The 18,866-nt window shown below is 33.9% G+C and overlaps 1 protein-coding gene across 1 annotated transcript; it reads left to right on the top strand.

The window, feature by feature from the left end:
• The first annotated feature begins 526 nt into the window (after positions 1-526).
• Positions 527-4,265, top strand: LOC133878821 (UPF0481 protein At3g47200-like). Its single transcript, XM_062317363.1, has 2 exons — positions 527-589; positions 2,791-4,265. Exon 2 carries the CDS (start codon positions 2,810-2,812, stop codon positions 4,220-4,222), a length of 1,413 nt encoding a protein of 470 aa, XP_062173347.1. The 5' UTR covers positions 527-589; positions 2,791-2,809; the 3' UTR covers positions 4,223-4,265.
• Positions 4,266-18,866: the final 14,601 nt, after the last annotated feature.

The raw sequence follows: 18,866 nt of genomic DNA, 5'->3' as shown, positions 1-18,866 counted from the left end.
GCCAAAGAATAGTTAGATTTTCCCCCAATAAAGCTATTCCCAAGGGCAGATAGGGAAGATTAATTGTGGCTATTCTACTTCAACACATGTGACCATAATAACATCAACGCACTAGAAGCTGCACGAGAGGGGCCTAGATGATACACATTAGGGTTATGAGTTCAAATCCCATGATAGGAATAGCCACAATTGAATCACCACCCTAGTTGGTTTTCCCGAAGAATTAATGAGAAAGAAATAGAGATCAAGAAGCATAAGATTATTGCTAATTCACTATGTAATATTTGTAAAGCTTTCATAATTTCTGTTTTTTACTGTTGGAAATCAATTGTAACTTTTACTCAAAAGAAGGAATATATATATATATATATATATATATATATATTTTAAGTGAGATTTTGTGAGAATGAAGATATAGAAAGTATAACGTGTTTTGTACTTGTTTATCTTTAAGACAGAGAACATAGTATAAGTAGGAGTGCAAGAAGAGAGGAGATATTATATCGTTCGAAAGTGAGAGATCTGTTATCAGGAGGCATTTAGGAGGTGCTCCCAATCGTTCAAGCAGACTTTTAAGCAAAATTTGCAGGTTCTTTACTCCTTCATTTCCCCATCATTTTTCTTATTCTTGATATAGTTGTCGAAAATTCATTTAACACTTTACTCCTTCATTTAACATTATAAAATTAATATGATCACTTTTAGCAACAAATTCAATTTTGCCCAAAGGTTAGGAATCTAACTTGCACCAGTGGGTTTCTAAATATTCGTTGTTACTCCAAAAAGATTAGATGGTTGTAGGTCACCCCAACAGCTCATGAATACAAGCATTGTCTTCCCTAACCATATAGGAATGGGTGTGCAACCACCCTAATATGGAATAATTCATTGCATTAATATGACAGTGCCTATCAATTTTTTATTTTTTTTTAATAAAGATTGATTCAAGGACCGATGAGTATTGCCACATCAGCTCAATGAAATATGAGTAGAGTATAAAGCATTACTCACCCGACATGACTAGGTGCGCCCACTCTTTTTTTTTTTTTTTTTGAGTAATAAAGTTAACCTCCGCACTTGAAAAAATAAACTAGTATTGGACGTTTAGTGCATGTTTATTTAGAAACTTGAAACACTTTTCAAAAGTTAATTTGTTAAACAAATATCTTAAGTGAACCCCATATATATCATTTTTTAAATATGGACCTACCAGAAACAATTCTCAACTTTCTATCACAATAAAAACCATGGCCAGTTTTCAAAATCTTTAACAAGCATAGCCTTTAGTATCCAAGATATCACATATTCATCATTTAATTGGTAATTACAAAATATTTTAAATTGTTTCAGATATAAAAAAAAATTGAAGGACACTTCTTTAATTTCTCTTATTTTCATATTTTTATTAATATTGATTTGATCATATTATTATTTCTATGAGTGGAATTTACTTGTAATTTTCTCAGCTACCTAAACGAGTGACAAATCTCTCATTAATCTTATCTTTTAAATGTTAACGTACGTTGTAAGTTATTTGAACTTGGCCAAGTAGCAATTTGAGACGAAAACTTTTAGATCTCTTTTTTAAAAATGGATATTTGATCTTAAAAAATTTATTTTTTACTCCAAATATGCCATGAATCCTCTGAAATTGAAAGTGTAGGGACTAAACTTAATACCCATGCATATCAAAGTCCAGAGATGATATTTGTATTTTTCCCTTTTAATAATTTAATTGTGTTCGATCATACTCCGTTGGACATCTTAATAAATAGTTTGAACACTTCAAATATTTAATTTAAATGAGAGCTATAATATTATGGAGTTAGAGTTAACTCAAAATTTGTACCCTGATAATTAATAGGATGAATAAAGAGAAAATGAGGAAACTGATGGAGAAATAACTGCATGTGAGGACCTAAAACTAGGGTTCTCTCTCTGTTAACATATTATTTAAAGAAAGACATTAAAAAGAAAATGTCAGAATCATTTTAAAAAGGAAGAGATGCCTTTAACTATTAGTGATTTTGAGCCTTTTCCAAATTATTTGAAATAAAAATAACCATACTTTTTGTTTTAGAAATAACTATATATACTTTTTGTTTTATTACCTCATTAATTATACGCACACATATATACACCTCCAATTTTAATATTTTATGAACATGTTTGGTAGACATTGTATACGTACAACATTAGTACAGATACGTACAGAGATATTTATAATTATAATAATACTATTAAATAGCAATGAATTAATGTAACACCTAATTCTTTTTGAAAATTAAATCGTGATATATGAAGACTCTTAAAATATACAATTTGTTATTTTCAGTTTATAACAAATTGCTAAGGATTGAGTATTAAAATTAATGTATGACTATATAAATAGAGCTAGAGATACAAACTTATAAGATCAAGATTGAAGGATCTTGGTATCCAGTGGTTGTGCTTTCAATGATTGTAATTTCTTATAGGAATCACTTGCTTGATTGTATAGTTGTGTCATCAATATTAATGATGAGAAAAAAGATATTTACGAAACCTCTTGCAATGTTGTAATTAAATTTCATACTCTGAACAAGAGCCTTTTCCAAAAAAAAAAAAAAAAAAAAGAAAAAGAAAAAGAAAAGAGAAAGATAATAAGAACTACTGAAGTATATGGGGTGGGGGCCTGACATGTACCATACAAAATCAATGATAATATTACTGCCTATTGCAATAAGCTATATGTACGTAGCTGATTGGATTGTTTTGTATTGCCGCTTGTTGTTGCTTATTTGTCACTAGGAAAACAAGGTTAAGGGATATGGAAACGATGGCGTCTAGTGATTCCATAATTTCCATTGGAAAAGAAGCTGAATGCGAGGACTTTGTCATTAACATTATTCCCCCTGCGGAGTGGCCGGAATGCTGTATCTACAGGGTTCCCAAGAGACTGCGCAAGGTAAAGAAAGAATCCTATACCCCTCAGCTCGTTTCAATAGGACCCTTTCATCACCGTGGAAATGAATTGAAGGACACGAACATGAAGATGCACAAACTGAGATATTTGATGGCTTTCTCTGATCGGACCGGGAAGAGCCAGGAGGATCTTCGAAAGATTATTAAAGAAAATGAAGTAAAAATTCGTCATTGCTATTCAGAAGACTGTAGGCTCAACAGTAAGGATTTTGTGAAAATGATTCTATTGGATGCCATCTTTATAATTGAGCTCTTCTTGAGGATTGATGAAAATCATGAAAATGATTACATAGTAAAGAAACCCTGGTTGGAAATTGGTATACGACGTGACTTGTTATTACTTGAGAATCAACTTCCTTTTTTTATTCTTGAGAAATTATATATGTTCGCCAAAAATGACTCTTCCAGTTGCAACCATTACGAAGAAGGCAAGCAAGTTGAGGAACACAAAAAGGACCTCATGAAACAGGATGCTCCATTTGTCAAGCTTTCCCGCAATTACTTTGGACGCCAATATGATATAAAGAAACAGTCTGCAGTCGGTGAGGAAGTAAACCATTTCATAGATTTGCTAAGATATTTCTTTTGTTCAGTACCAGATCAGTTGAATCATGGAGAAAATCTGCGTGATCTAAATTGTGCCACAAAGCTTGATGAGGCAGGATTGAAATTCAAACCAGTTAAGGAGAGATGCTTACTTGACATAACATTCTCCGGGAATGATTGCTTGAAACACTGTCCATGCTTCAATTTGTCATGGCTCTTGGCTTGCTTACCATGCTTGAAATGCTTTCCGCACTTGGAGCGTATGCAATGTATCTTGGAAATTCCACCCCTTAAGATTTTCGACAATACTGAATGTCTTCTCCGAAACCTCATGGCCCTGGAGCAGTGTCATTATCCACTCAAAGCTTACATTTGCAATTATGTTTTGCTATTGGACCAACTTATCGACACTGAAAAAGATGTGGATTTGCTTGTTGAGAAAAAGGTCATTGCTAACAATATCGGGAGCAACGCTGCTGTGATGACTTTAATTAACAGACTTTGCCTTGATATTGTGGTAGATGGATCTTGTTACTCTTCTCTGTGTCGAGAGATTACAAGCTACCTTGATAACCCTTGGAACAACACTATGGGAACCATGAAAAGTGTGTATTTTCGTGATTTTTGGAGAGGCAGCGGAACTGTTGTTGGACTAATTGTTCTTGGTTTCACTTTCTGGGGTTTCCTTAGGCCTTATTTCGTGAAGGTTTGAAGTATGTGTGGTTTAGTCTTCATTGGAGTGCTTCGCTTTTAGTTGCAATGGATGCATGTCATTTAATTTGAAATTTGTAATCTTGTTTGGTTTGTGATCCTCCCTGTCTTAATAGCTTGTCATCCTAATTAAACTTTGTAAGTGGTTTATGATATTGGAGTGCTTTGCTTTTAGTACTTGCAATGGATGCTTGTCATTTGAAATTTGTAATCTTGTTTGGCTTGTGATATCCTCCCCGTCTTAATTAATAGCTTGTAATCCTAATTAAACTTTGTAAGTGGTTTATGAGATTTCAGCAATAACAAATGTGGCAAGTCTATGTGTTTTAGCATCTATGGAGTGTCTTTATTTCAGCGAATAAAGTTTTATGCCATGTGGTTTCTACTGAAATCTATCCCATCTATGCCAATATCAGTTTTTTCATATATATGCTGGTAGTGTGAATGTTATATATGTTGCATTTGTTATATAGAAATGAAATATAATATATGTTGATTAGTATACATGTTTCTATTTTCCTAAAAGAATTACAATGTAAAATCAATTCAAGAAACAAAATTTGATGGAAAAAAAAATAATATATATATATATATATATATATATATATATATATATATATATATATATATATATATATATATATATATATATATATATATATATATATATATAGATTCAATATCATATCTTTAATGCGAAATAATAATAATAATAATAATAATAATAATAAAAACTTAAAATCAACTTGTATGCATAAATCTTTTAAACGAGTAGATTTGCAGCACAATTTTTTGTTCACTGATGGCTTATACACTAAACCCGCCCTAATAATCATAAGATTATGATAAAATAAAGATGATCAGAGCTTACTACTAAAAGCTGGAGTTGTTACATAGCTGTAAGCTGTAAAAGTGGTCTTTCCCATTTTACCTCTTGGTTTAAAAATTCATTCAATTGTCACAAATCAAGATTAAGCTCCCAAAATTCTATGTCCATGATAATAACCGAAGGACTACTATCATTAATCTAATATGTACTTTACCATGTGTTGTTCCTTTCTTGAAAGTGGCATGATATAATTGTTGGGGCACTTTTGGTTGCCGTAGAGTATTCTCAGTAACTTTTTAATCATTTTTCTTATACGTAGGGAACAAAATCATTTTTTTTTTCTAACAAAAACACTCCACAGCAGCTTCCCTTCATTTTTCCCTATATATACTTATACGTAGGGAACAAAATTATTATTTTTTTCTTAAAAAATACACTCAGCAATAGCTTCCCTTCATTTTTGCCTATATATATATATATATATCCATTTACTTTAATTAAAAGTAGTAAAGAGAAGATAATTAAATAAGAGATATATAATATATTTTGGGAATAAAGAAATGAATGGGAATGCTACAGTGTTTCCCTATGCATTGGGAAGCATTGTAGCATTCATAGGAAACAGAAAAATATAGGAAAGCTGCTATGAGTGATTTTTTCCTCCACGGTGGAGACAGTCCATGTAGGAACCAACAAACGAACCACCTCCAAGTTATTGGTTGCTGAAATCTATTGTAGCGCTCCAGATTTTAAACCCGAAAATGGAACGTGTTAAATTAGAATTTAAGACTAAATAAAAAGATTAATCTTTAATTGATGCTCGATCCGCAAGACTCGGCACTTAAGCGACTTAATACTATAGGAAACAGTATTCACGTTCAGGAACGACAAAAGGAGGTGACACACAGAGAAAGCGACTGTTTTTTTTTTTTTTGTTTTTTTCATTGTCAAATACAATTTTGCAAGAAATATGGTGAGGAGATCTGCCAAAAGTACTGTATATCAAGAACAAGATAATTAAATAAAAGAAAATAAAAATTCATAGGACCGGATCGAACGTTAGCGTTAGCCGATAGCTCTAATACCTTGAAAGAAAACATAAAGCTAAAATAAAATAAAGCGAAATAATAGAAAAAAAAAAAAACATGAGATTTTATGTGGTTCGATCTATAACTTACGTCCATATGATAAAGCTCAAAAAGCTACATTTTACTCTTATTTCTCTTGATGAATTTACAATACAAATGATCCATATTTATAGGAATATAAAGAGAGTACAAAAATATATGAAAGAATATCAAATCAAATCAGAATTGAATGTATTAAAATTTGATTATAATCAATTACAATCAAATCATACGGTCTATATATTCTCATATCATATCTGGCCACAATTATATGAAAAATATATTATCTAACACCTTTTTAGTGCAATTCACCGAGCTTTTTTCTTTTTTATTTATTTATTATTTTTTATGAACAGAGTAGCATGTGCTACCAAATATATTGCTAAAAAGGCCTAAAGGCTTACATCATGAAAGAGAGCCGATTTAGCATTTAGCCAACAAAAATTTCAATAAAATTTAAACAATACAAAGACAAATTGTACCAGAGAAACAAGGGGAATACACAAACACAATGGTAGAAAAAATTCAGATACAAGTCGCCGGCAGTGGAGAAATGGCAGACTTCGCCGAAGTGGGGCCGCGTGTAAAACTCGCGCAGACAAAGGAAGCACCCAGCAACAGATCTGACGCCGAAGACCCTAGGCGCTACCAAGCATGGTCTGAAAAGGTGGAGCATGGCCTTCACGCGTAGTCAGAGAGCAAAGACTCCCTGGCGGGTGAGGACCATGTGCCGAGCTCTTGCGATCCACAAGACCAATACTTCCGGCAGTAGGGGCAGAAGACAACGGAGAACGCGGCTTGGTTGCGCGTGTCTAGCAAAAGTCGATGGATGTGCGTAGATCTGGCTTCAAAATCCAAGAAAAAAACACTTAAAAATCGATCAAAGTACACTGTTGACGACACAGGAAGCCAGCCACTCCCCAAATTAGACTTCTTGAGTTGAATCTCCCGCCAAAAACCAAAAGAAAGAAATAACAAAGACAAAACATAAACCACCGTAGCCTAAAAACTTTAGGAGAAGATCAACCACCAATAGATCTACTGGAAAACAAAAACTGTACAGCTCCAAAGGCTGGGAGGGAGACAAAAAAACACAGTTGGCCGGGAGGAGGGAGGCTCTCTCTCTTTTTTCTCTGGACTCTCTCTCTCTTAAGGCCCACTGTTCCTGCTCTTTCCTCTTTTCTTCTCCTTTCTTATTTCGCTTCTTTCCTTTTCTTTTCTTTTTTTGTTTCCTTTCTTCTTCTCGTTCATTCTAGAAACAGAGAGAGTGAGATGTGAAGGGAAGCGAGAGGGAGGGAGATCTGTAAGTCGAGAAAGAGAATCACCCAATTCTCCTTTCCTCTACCTTTCTTCTTCTTTCTTGCTCTTTCCTTTCCCTTTTTCCGTCCGAGTCTCAGAGAAAGAGAAGATCGTGGGAGAAGGGGGAACAGAGAGAGATGGAGAAGGGGAAATCGAGATGAGAGAGAGGGAGAAAACCGAGAGATTGGGAGGGAGAGAAATCGGGAGACCCAAATGTGAGGAACCGAAACATAGAGAGACTGAGAGATTCTGATTGAAGGGAGAGGAAGACCGGAGGCTGATCTTCCATAGGGAGTCGCCGGCGAAGCTAAGGGTGTGATTTTCGGCGATCCATCCTGTGACCCGTTCAACCCATTTTTTCCGGTGGATTTACGGTGAAAATCCCCAGAATAGGTAAACCTTGTGTGTTAGTAATTTATGCTTGCTGATTGTTGGGTAATAGTTCTTGGGTTGGTTTTAGTGGATTTTGGAAGTATAAGTGATGGCTGGATTTTGGGTGTTGGTAATTTAGGTTGCTGTTTTCGGCCGAAAGCTTGGGGGTGATTTTATGGTTTTGTGTTAAAATGGCTTTGGGTATATTTCATGTGTTTGACCATGAAGTGTTCCGACAGTGCGATGCTTTGAGATGTCTTCCCCATTTTGGTTTGAGCCGTATTTGGTGTTCTGCTGATGGGCCGAATCCGTGTATTGTATATTTCCCGTGTTGATTTGTCTATGTTTTAATATTGAGGTTTCTAGTATGCTAATGATAAGGTTGAGTTTTCAAAATTACTTAAACATGGTTTTATGGGTGCTGGTCGAATATGGGTTGGTGAGTTTTTATTGTTCTATTATGATGAAATTAGGTGCTCTTGGTTGCTTATGATAATCTAGAGTTGGGTACTTGTATTGAGTGTATTTATGTTGCACTAATAATGAGTCCTCGAATGGGTTTTGATATTTTTGCAGAAAAAAGGTTTAGGTGTTGTTGTTGAAAATAAATATTGAAATTAAGTATGTGATAAGTATATATGCTCATCGATTAATGGTCGGATTCCTTTAAATTAAAATCAAGGCGATATCATTGAGTTTCTTAACACTCATGATAATAAATATAAACGATTTTTCAAAGAAAAATAATGATTATACCTATGTGAATATAATTAATATTCATGAGTAATGATGTTAACACCCTGTGTACATAAATGTATTTATTGCAGTTGATGAACTGAGAACTGCACTAAAGAGCTGTAAGTATTTCTAAAATATTTACGGAGATTGATATTGGATTTCCATAATATTGTGGCTACAGATTTATTTAATTGTTTGCGCATGAATGTAATTTGCATATTTTACTATTGTAACTAAGCTGGTTTAATAACAAAATTGGTGAGTAGCAGGGGGCAATGGCTACCAGTAGGACCTTTGGCTCACATGACATATTAATAAATAAGCGACTGAAATCTTAGGTTTTCGGTCAGCTGGGACCTTAGGCTTCCAACAACATATAAATAAGCTTTAAGTGAGGGACCGTAGGCTCTCAATCGACATGTTAATCCGGATTGTAGGCTTCATAATGAGAGGAGTGAAAGTAGAAAATAATAAGATTGCATATAAAACTGTCATCATATTCAATTCATGACTATGAAACATGACTATGAATCATGAATTTAATGTATGAGATTGTGGAAGTATCTGCAATAACATTTTTATTCGTGCAGGTTCAGAAAATGATGGATTGGATTATCTGCTAGTTTAGAAGATGTTAAAGCTAACTTTTTCGTAATTGTTGTATTTAATTGTAATCGTTTGTGTTTACATTCTTTTTTTATATAACATGTTTAGAGAAATGTTTGTATTTGGTAGGCTTTCCATGTAAGTTTATGTGTCATTTGTGACACATGTTTCAACGTAATTAGTGTAAAGAAAAACTAATAAATTCTTATGAATGCCTAGCAGCACGATGTGTTATGTTATTGACTTCTAAGTCTTTAGAAAAAAAAAATCTATTTCGTTGCGAGATTTATCGTCTCTGATATAGTAATGTCATATGATTATTTAGATATAATTATTTACGCCTTTTTGTAAAAGGCGGGGCATTACATCTATTCTTTAGGGAGTAATTGGATATGCGTACTCACTCTTTATATTAGTATAATTAACAGTATGTTTGGATGAAGTAACAACTTTGGATTGATCACTTTCTCAAGTGGTAGATATTAAAAGGACAATTATTATCGATAAAAACAGCTCATATTAGGATGATGGATATTTGGCATTATTTATAGAATATTTTACATACACCCAATACAAATGTTTAGAATCTCTATGATACACTAGTATTAAATACAAGTAGTAAATGCCACTTCATATCAGCCCACATTCTCTTTATTTGATATTGGTGTGGGACTACTGTTACTGCTATCCTAGAAATTTTCACTAACAGCACCTTGCAAGCAAATGGGGAAGGAAAACACCATGAGCTTGTCACGAAGGAAGACAAAGTAGGAAGAAGACAACCCATTGGTAAAAATATCGGCAATTTGATCGTGGGCAGATATATATTTAATTGAAATATCATGATTAATTCCATTTTCTCAAATAAAATGATAATCAACCTCAATATGCTTAGTCCAAGCATGATTTGTAGGATTGGAAGCAAGAGCTATAGCACCAAGGTTATCACACTAAATTGTAGGAGTCATGGATAGAGGAACATGGAGTTCTTGGAAGAGCATACGGAGCCAATTTATTTCAGCGGTAGCCATGACCAAAGCACGGAACTCTGTTTCAGTAGAAGATTGAGACACAACTAATTGATTCTTTGCACACCAAGAAATTATACATGAACCAAAATAGACTCCATATATACCCAGTTGTGGATCATTGATCATTGGGGTTACTAGTCTAGTTAGAATCACAAAAAGCTTGACGCTGCTAAATTCATTGCCTGCAGGGCTACGTATGCTTCTCCAATGTTTACATCCTACTGTGGGAGCTTTTTAGCATAGGATGCAATCATGTCACCTTGGTCATGCTCAGTATAGCTATTGCCACTGCAAAGGAGGGTTGAATAGCAACATCAAAATTAACTTTGAGATGGGTAGGCAGAGAGGAGAGCTAGTCCAATCCTTGGGTCGAGAGGTGATTGTTTTCCAGGCTTCTTTATGGGCACAATAGGTTTTCTGGACTTTGTTTCAAGACAGTGAGGATATTGGGTTTCGTTTTCATTATGGATAGAGAGTTGTTTCTGGTATATATATACGCCAGATTTTGTCTATAGTGACTGCAACATGAATTCGAAAGTTCTGGACATTCCTTGAAGGTTTGGCCAGGAGGGAGTGATGCTTAAGAATGGCCTTGATCTAGGATGTAATGGGTAGAGTTTCAAATGGACTAGTCTCTAAAGGCCAGTTAGAACTTCTCCGAAGGATTTGGCTTAGCAGAGACAGCCAATTTTATTTTATTTTTTTTAAAAAGTGTTGTAGAATGTATAGAAATGTTTGGTTTCATACTAGAGATATGTGTTATACATTCTTCCACTTTTGATAATCACCATTAGATTTGTGGGGCCCATATGAGGGACCCACATGGAACCTATAAATCCAATGGTGATGTTCAAAAGTAGGAGGATGGGAGGAGAAAATGATTAATTTATTTTCATTTTATTAGAGTATTAGCAACAGTTACCTTATATTGGTTTACTTCTCTATATTTAGGGAAAATTTCATGAAAAACTTAAAAAAAAAAAAACTTCTCACAACAGATGCCCTATATTTAAATGAGGGAGTTGAGAATGAATTGCAATTCCCTATATATACATGTCTACTATTTATTCCCTATGTATTATTTTAATATAAAAAAGTAGGAAAGAGAGAAAAAAGAATAAAATAAGCGTAAAAGAATAATATTTAATTGATATAAGGAAAAGTAAGGGAATCTATTGTGAGGTGTTTTTTTATAGGGAATCAAAAAGTAGTTTTGTTCCCTAAATATAGAAAAAATGGTTGGGAATCTGCTGCTAATGCTCTTATACATTTTTTGTCCCTCTGTATATGATATGTGCAAATTCTTCATTGAGTCGGTGAAATCACATGTAAGTTTCACATATTTAATGATAGAATTACCCAAAAGATGTATAAGAGAATGATACCAAACACATCCCTCTTTAGTAAAAGGCAAGAAAAATAATTTATTTTGTGCTAACTACAGCTTTACCTTTCTAAAAATTTTAAATTAAATTTGCTTACTTTGTAGATTTTATTGGACAAATTTGCTTAAAGGGCTCTCTAGTCTTTCATTTACAAAGAATGGTGTAAAGTGAATCCAGCCAACCCTCATCTTCATTGATGTTCTTCTGTTAGTTTAATCAACATTTTTTGTACCCCAAAATTATTTACTCCCTTTAGCATAAAGTATTGATTAAGTGATTAAATTTACCTCTTCCTCTAAACTTAAGCTTTTAGGATATAAATGGTGATTTAACAGTTTATATTTCTAGTTCATTTTTATTGGAACATCCCTAGTGCATATTTGTTTACAAAGAATAGGAAATTTTCACTTATAACCCTGATATTTCATTACTTTTGCAATTAAGTACAGAAACTTTAAAAAATGTCAATTTTGAGTATCCATATTTCAATTTTTTTTTCAATTTCAACCGTTCGTTAGAATTTTCCATTAAATCTGATCAAAATTTCCAAAATACCACTACGTTTTTTTTTTTTTGTTAAAAAAAAAATTATAAAATTTCAAAGATCCAAGCATGGTTATTTTTGCAAAATTCATTAAATTCTGACCAATACCTTAAACCTATGGCAATTTTTTTTTTTTTTCTTAAAAAGTGAGGTATTGTAAAAATTTTGACAGGATTTAACGAAAAATTCTAATGAACGGGTGAAATTGAAAAAAAAAATTGAAAAATTGATATCCTAAATTGACATTTTTTAAAGTTTGAGTACATAATTGTAAAAATGATGAAAGATCAGAGGTTATATGTGAAATTTTTCCCAAAGAATGAAAATAAAATTAAATCAATCAAGCTTAAACATTCAATTCAATATTTGACTAGATTACAATCTCGACCAGTGATAAAAATAGAGCATAGAACTTTATTTACTGAAGTACACATACACACTCTCCAGTCTCCATATATATATATGCTGAAACAATATATATGTAAACACACAAATTAAAATGAAAACAATTGATAAAACCTATGAATTAAGATGGTGATCATCAGAGGATATCACAAACTCACAAGCCAATTAATATTCCATTGCAACTAATGAAAGTAAACCACTCCAACAAACACTAATTAACCACACATGCAGATCGATGCTTCATTCCTTATTTGTTTATCACAAGAGGCCGAACCAAATCCCATAACTGGTAAAGCGTGATGAAAGTTGCAAATATTGTTGCAGCGCCTCTCCAAAATTCAGGGAAAAACTTTCTTTTAATGTCTCACATGTTGTGGTTCCAATAGTTGTGACTGTACCTATTAATTTCTTCACATATATCGGAGTAACAGGATTGAAGTTCCACAATCTGAACGCAAACTTGGCAAAGTCTGTTAATTAGATCCGCCACTGCTTGGTGCTACCGATATAGTGATCAATGATCTTTTTTTTCAACGAGCAAATCCACATCTTTTTCATTGTCGATTAGATAGACCAATAGCGCAACATAATTGCAGATGTAAGTATGAAATGGATAATGACACTACTCTAGGGCGATGAGGTTTCGGAAAATAACTTCAGTACTGTCGTCAATCACAATGAGTGGGACTTCCAAGATAGGCTGCATACGCTCCAGAAACCTATTTTTCAAGCATGGTAAGCAATCCAAGAGCCATGACAAATTTAAGCACAAAAATGTTCGATCTCAAGCACGGATTCCTGACGAATCTTATATCAAGTAAGCGTCTATGATGTCTACCTACTTTGAATTTCAATCCTGCGTCCTCAAGCTTTGTAGCACAAATTCAATTATCCAGACGACCAACTTTGTGATGTTTCATCTCCAGGCTTGGTACTGAACATAAAAAGTATCTTAGCAAATATGTGAAATGTTTTACTTTTTTGTTGATGATGAACTCTCTATGCTTATCATAGGGTGCAAAGAAATTGAGGGAAAGCTTAATAAAGGGAGCATTGAGGGCGAACATATATAATTTCTCAAGAATAAAGAAAGGAACTTGATTATATGCTATACCATTTAACAACCATGGTTTACATAGAATATAATATTCTTCTTCTTCCCCTTTTTTTCTTTTCCTCTTAGCCTCTTCTTCGTAGTCTTCTTCTTCTTTTTCTTCTGTTTTTTTCCTTTACTACGAGCCTTTTCTAATTCTTCAATATCTCTCTCTCTCTCTCTTTTTTTTTTTTTTTTTTTTTTTTTTTTTTTTTTTTTTTTTTCTTTTTTTGTTGATGTTGTTGAAGTCTTTAACCTTTAAGAAGAGCTCAATTATAAAGATGACATCCAATAGAATCATTTTCACAAAATGATCATCACTTCCGAGTATACAGTCTTCTAAATAACAATGACTTGTTTTTTCTTCTGAATAGCAACGACTAATTTTTTCTTTGTCCACTTTAATGATCTTCAGAAGAGCCTCCTTGCTCATCTTGGTTCGTTTCATGAAGAAATCCTTAAAATATCTCATTTTGTGCTTTTCCATTTTCTTGAATTCATTTCCACCATGATGAAAGGGGCCTATTGAGATTAACTTCGGGGTGTAGGCTTCTTCATTTATCTCGTGTAGTTTTTGGGAACACTGTAGATACAACATTCTGGCCACTCCGGAGGGAACTGCTCCGATTCGGATTCATCAGGTACTTCTATTTCAATGCAAGTTATGGAATCGCTATCCTTCGATCTTTTCCATCCCTCAAGTAGTTTGTTTTCCTAGTGACAAATAACCAACAATTAATAAGTGGCAATATGAAACAATATAATCATCATGACCTGCATGCGGATCGCTTGAGAAATGATTTAGTCATATTTTATACAAAAGTCCAATGTACTGAATACATACGTAATTAAGGAATATGATCGAGCACAACAAATAAATATTAGAAGGGAAAAATACAGTGCTCATAAATTTCGAACAAAAAAAGGGAAAAATACAAATATCAAGTTTGAATTTTGATACCGGTGTCAATTTTGTCCTACACTTTAAATTTTGAACAATTTAGTCCTATTACTTTACATTTATGACAAATCAAACATTTTGTTAAAACATTTCTAAAATCTTAGAGTATTCACACTCAACTCTTTACTTCTAGCTGTTCTCTAAAATTTTAACAAAACTCACAAAATACATCATATAACAAACTCTTTACTCAATGTTAAATTTAATTTTTGTAAGTAATGCTATCTAAATGTAAAGAGTTCAAAAGTAAAAATTAAAGATTTTTTAATGTTCATTCCCTTTCATGCTTTTTCTACTTTCCTCTCAACTAAAGTAAATTTTTAATGCAAAAAGTTCATGTAAAATAGGTATGATTTTCCACCACGTCATCAATAATAGTAAAATGAAATTAAAGTATTTATTCCTTACGTTACAAAAAATATAAAAACTTATTTCTGTACGTTCTCCTTTAAGGGTATTCAAGTGGGCGGTTAAAAATCAATCCGCATTTGCTATCCGCTTATCTGCATGGGTTACAGAATGATTTTCAACCCCTAATTCCGAGCCGACGGATGCCTATCCGCTATTTGCACATATGTAAGCAGATAGTGGAATATGGGTAAGCGGAAGCGAATATATATATATATATATATATATATATATATATATATATATATATATATATATATATATATATATATATATATATATAATATTTTTGCCTTATAAATCGATGCAGTTTCATCTAGGGAAATGGCCAATAAAAATTGGATGAAGATAATCTAAAAAATCTCATCTAAAAATGTTATAAAGCCCATAAAAAAGATCGTAAAAGACTTAAAAAAGAAAAAGAAAAAGAAAAAGAAAAAGAAAAAAAAAAAAAAAAAAAACTGTCTGTGTGCCTATGGCAGATTTCACCCGCCCTGGAAGAGCAGGTAGTTGCTAAAATCAGCCTTCCACAAATTGCGGATGCGGGATAAGCATATTATTTGCCCATATATTGCGGCTTACACCCCTGCTCTCCTTCTTACTTACTCGGTTGATCATGCCACTATCATAATTAAGTTGCGACTTCCAGTACCGGTAGATATAAGATAGTGTTGGCTATGTGATTTTGCAGACTAAAAATCGAAAGAAAAAAAAAAAAAAATGTATTGTTTGAGAGTACATGTTTAAAATTTGCACTTTGAAAAAATATAAAAAATTCTGCGTTTTCAAATTGCAGACAAGGGAGTGCATTTTCAAAAATGCACAATTTCAAAGGCCAACTGTGATTTTAAAAATCAAACTGCAATTTTACTAAACGATTAAATGTATTTTTAAAAATCGCTCTTTCGAAACAGCATGTTTTGAAATCGTAAATCTAAACAGACCTAAGTCATCCCATTCACTACACACAAAAAAGAAAAAAAAAAAAAGAAAAAAAAAGCATTTATAGACGGTTTTTTTCTAGATGGGTTTTAAAACCGTCTAGAAAAAAAATTTGCAGACGGTTTTTTTTGAAACCGTTTGTAAAAAATTTATTATGGACGGTTTGATTAAACCGTCCATAAAATTTCAGACGGTTTGAACTAAACCGTCTGAAAATTTTCATTTCCAAACGGTTTTGGATGAAACCATATAGAAATTTATAGACGGTTTCATCCAAACCGTCTATAAATATTTTTCTTAGAGAATTTTATGGACGGTTTGTTAAAAACCGTCCATAACATTTCAATTCCAGACGGTTTCAAATGAAACCGACTGAAAAAAAAAATAAACAAAAAAATAAAAATAAAAATAAAATTTCCCCACGCCATGTCATCGATTCGCTTGATGCCCCCAAATTTCACCACATCCATTTGATTGTTTTACCAGCCAAAATCACAACCGTCCATTTCATTTGACAACCAAAAAAGAAATTGTACATAGAAATTATAAACCCAGCTGGCCTGAAACATCACAACCGGCCATCATCGATGCTCACGGATCTGCAGTCACATTTCAGGGTGAGAGTGGTGACGGCATCGCAAATCGGGAGAAGAGGGAAGGAATCATAGGGAGGAGATCGATCTGATTGGGCGTTGAGGGAGAGATCGACGGTGACGGCTCTGTCCCTCGATCCGGATCCACCGGCTACACGGCCCGCGGTCCACGCCGTAGTTCCCTAGCCCACTCTTCCCAGCCGTCTGCCGCATCTCCACCCTCCCCAACTCCCACACCCCTCCAAGGACGTTCGACCTCTGCATCTTCGTCATTGACGACGACGGCCCCTCCTGGCCCTACCCCAACAACGCCAACGACTGGATCTACCCTTCCTTCCTTGGCGCGTATCCTGCCAGAGGCAGAGTGGTCCCGTTCAAACCCAAGCAAGCCCGAGGCGTCGGATTCGAGCCGCCGTGGCTGTTCGATTGAAGTGAAATTGCCGGATAAAACACGTCGTATTACATCTCCTATTGATCCTTTGTTGACGCCTTGTTTACTTTTTCATTACATAATTAATTAATTAATTATATTAATATAAAGAAAAAGGGAACTGAAAGCAGGAAAAAAGAAAAGAAAAAGAAGAGTCTATAATTAGTTATGGATGGTTTGGACGAAACCATCTGGAATTCCGGACGGTTTTGTCCAAACCATCCAAAAATTAATTTAGCGACACTATATTCTAGACGGTTTTAAACCGTCCAGAATTCACCAAATACTATATGCTTTTAATATCGTAATTCTTACAGAATCAAAAACATTTTAAAGCTAGAATTTAATATCGTCATTCTCACAGTTCACAAACTCTTTCTCTCTCTCTCTAAAAAATAACAAGCGCGGAACACTATATGCTTTCAATATCACCATTCTCACAAAATCAAAAACATTTTAAAGCTAGAATTTAATATCGTCATTCTCACAATTCACAAACTCTCTCCCTCTCTCTCTCTCTCTAAAAAATAACAAGCACACAACACTCTATGCTTTCGATATCGAAATTCTCACAAAATCAAAAACATTTTAAAGCTAGAATTGAATATATTCATTCTCACAATTCACAAACTCTCCTTCTCTCTCTCTCAAAAATAACAAGCACACAACACTTTATGCTTTCGATATCGTCATTCTCACAAAATCAAAAACATTTTAAAGCTAGAATTTAATATCGTCATTCTTACAATTCACAAACTCTCCCTAAAAAATAATAGGCACAAAACACGTATGTTATGCTTCCAATATCGTCATTCTCACGAAATAAAAAACATTTAAAAGTTAGAATTTAATATTGTCATTCTCACAATTCATAATCTCTCTCTCTCTCTCTAAAAAATAACAAGCACATAATACTTTGTGCTTTCAATATCATCATTCTCACAAAATCAAAAACATTTTAAAGAGAATTTAATTTCTTCATTCTCACAACTCAAAAACTCTCCCTCTCTTCCTCCCAAAAATAACAAGCACACAATGTTAAACTATGTAATGCAGCAGCCACATCAACACCAACAGACACAGCTGAGGTAGCAGCCACGACAGCATATCTTGAAGAGGACCAGCTCACATGGAACCACGATTCTGAAGATTCTGCAGGAGTAAATGAGTCTGCAGCCACCAAAGGAAAATGTCACAAGACTTGGGGAAAGGATCAGCCAGCTTCAACGTTACCTAATCAACATACAGCCGCATATCTTGTTGTGATGAATGCTATCAAAGGAAACCGAGATCAACAACAGACCAAATCACTGTCAAGGCAATCAACTCCTTATGGAAAGCTGCACACACCCGCAAATCATGGACTGCCGTGCTCATCAAGACTACACCACCAAAGGAAAGACTTGGAGGAGACCGTTGGAACTTTATGATGATTTCAATCAATTAGAATCAATTAGAATTGTATTCTGTTTTCACATTATATTTTTCCCTTTCTTGAATCAATGTAAAACAATATATAAGTTGTATTAGTTTACTGAATGAATTAAGCAAAAGTTTCAACCATTCTTACTTTCTTTTATGGTATCAGAGCCTATTAGGCACACGCCCACAATCTTCATCCTTTTTCTTCTTCTCTCTTGCAATGGCCTCCTCATCATCCTCTCTGCCTACTGTCACGACCAACATGTCTCCTCCTAATCTCACATTTCATGAAAAACTAGAAGGGCCAAACTATCTAAGTTGGCTTACTCAATTCTCTCCTATTCTTCGCAGCACTGACTCTATGGGGTTCGTGGATGGAACTGAACCATGTCCTCCCAAATTTCTTGTTGATGAAAACAACAAGCAAGTCCCAAATCCAGCATTTACTCTCTGGCAAAAG

Source organism: Alnus glutinosa, chromosome 10 (genome assembly GCF_958979055.1).
Source record: "Alnus glutinosa chromosome 10, dhAlnGlut1.1, whole genome shotgun sequence".
NCBI classification, from domain to species: Eukaryota; Viridiplantae; Streptophyta; class Magnoliopsida; order Fagales; family Betulaceae; genus Alnus; species Alnus glutinosa.
The sequence above is the reverse complement of the archived record's forward strand: the minus strand, read 5'-3'. Positions and strand labels throughout refer to the sequence as shown.

What these genes read in the sequence shown, in the direction of transcription:
- LOC133878821 (XM_062317363.1), top strand. Translation starts at nt 2,810, where the DNA reads ATGGAAACGATGGCGTCTAGTGATTCCATAATTTCCATTGGAAAAGAA.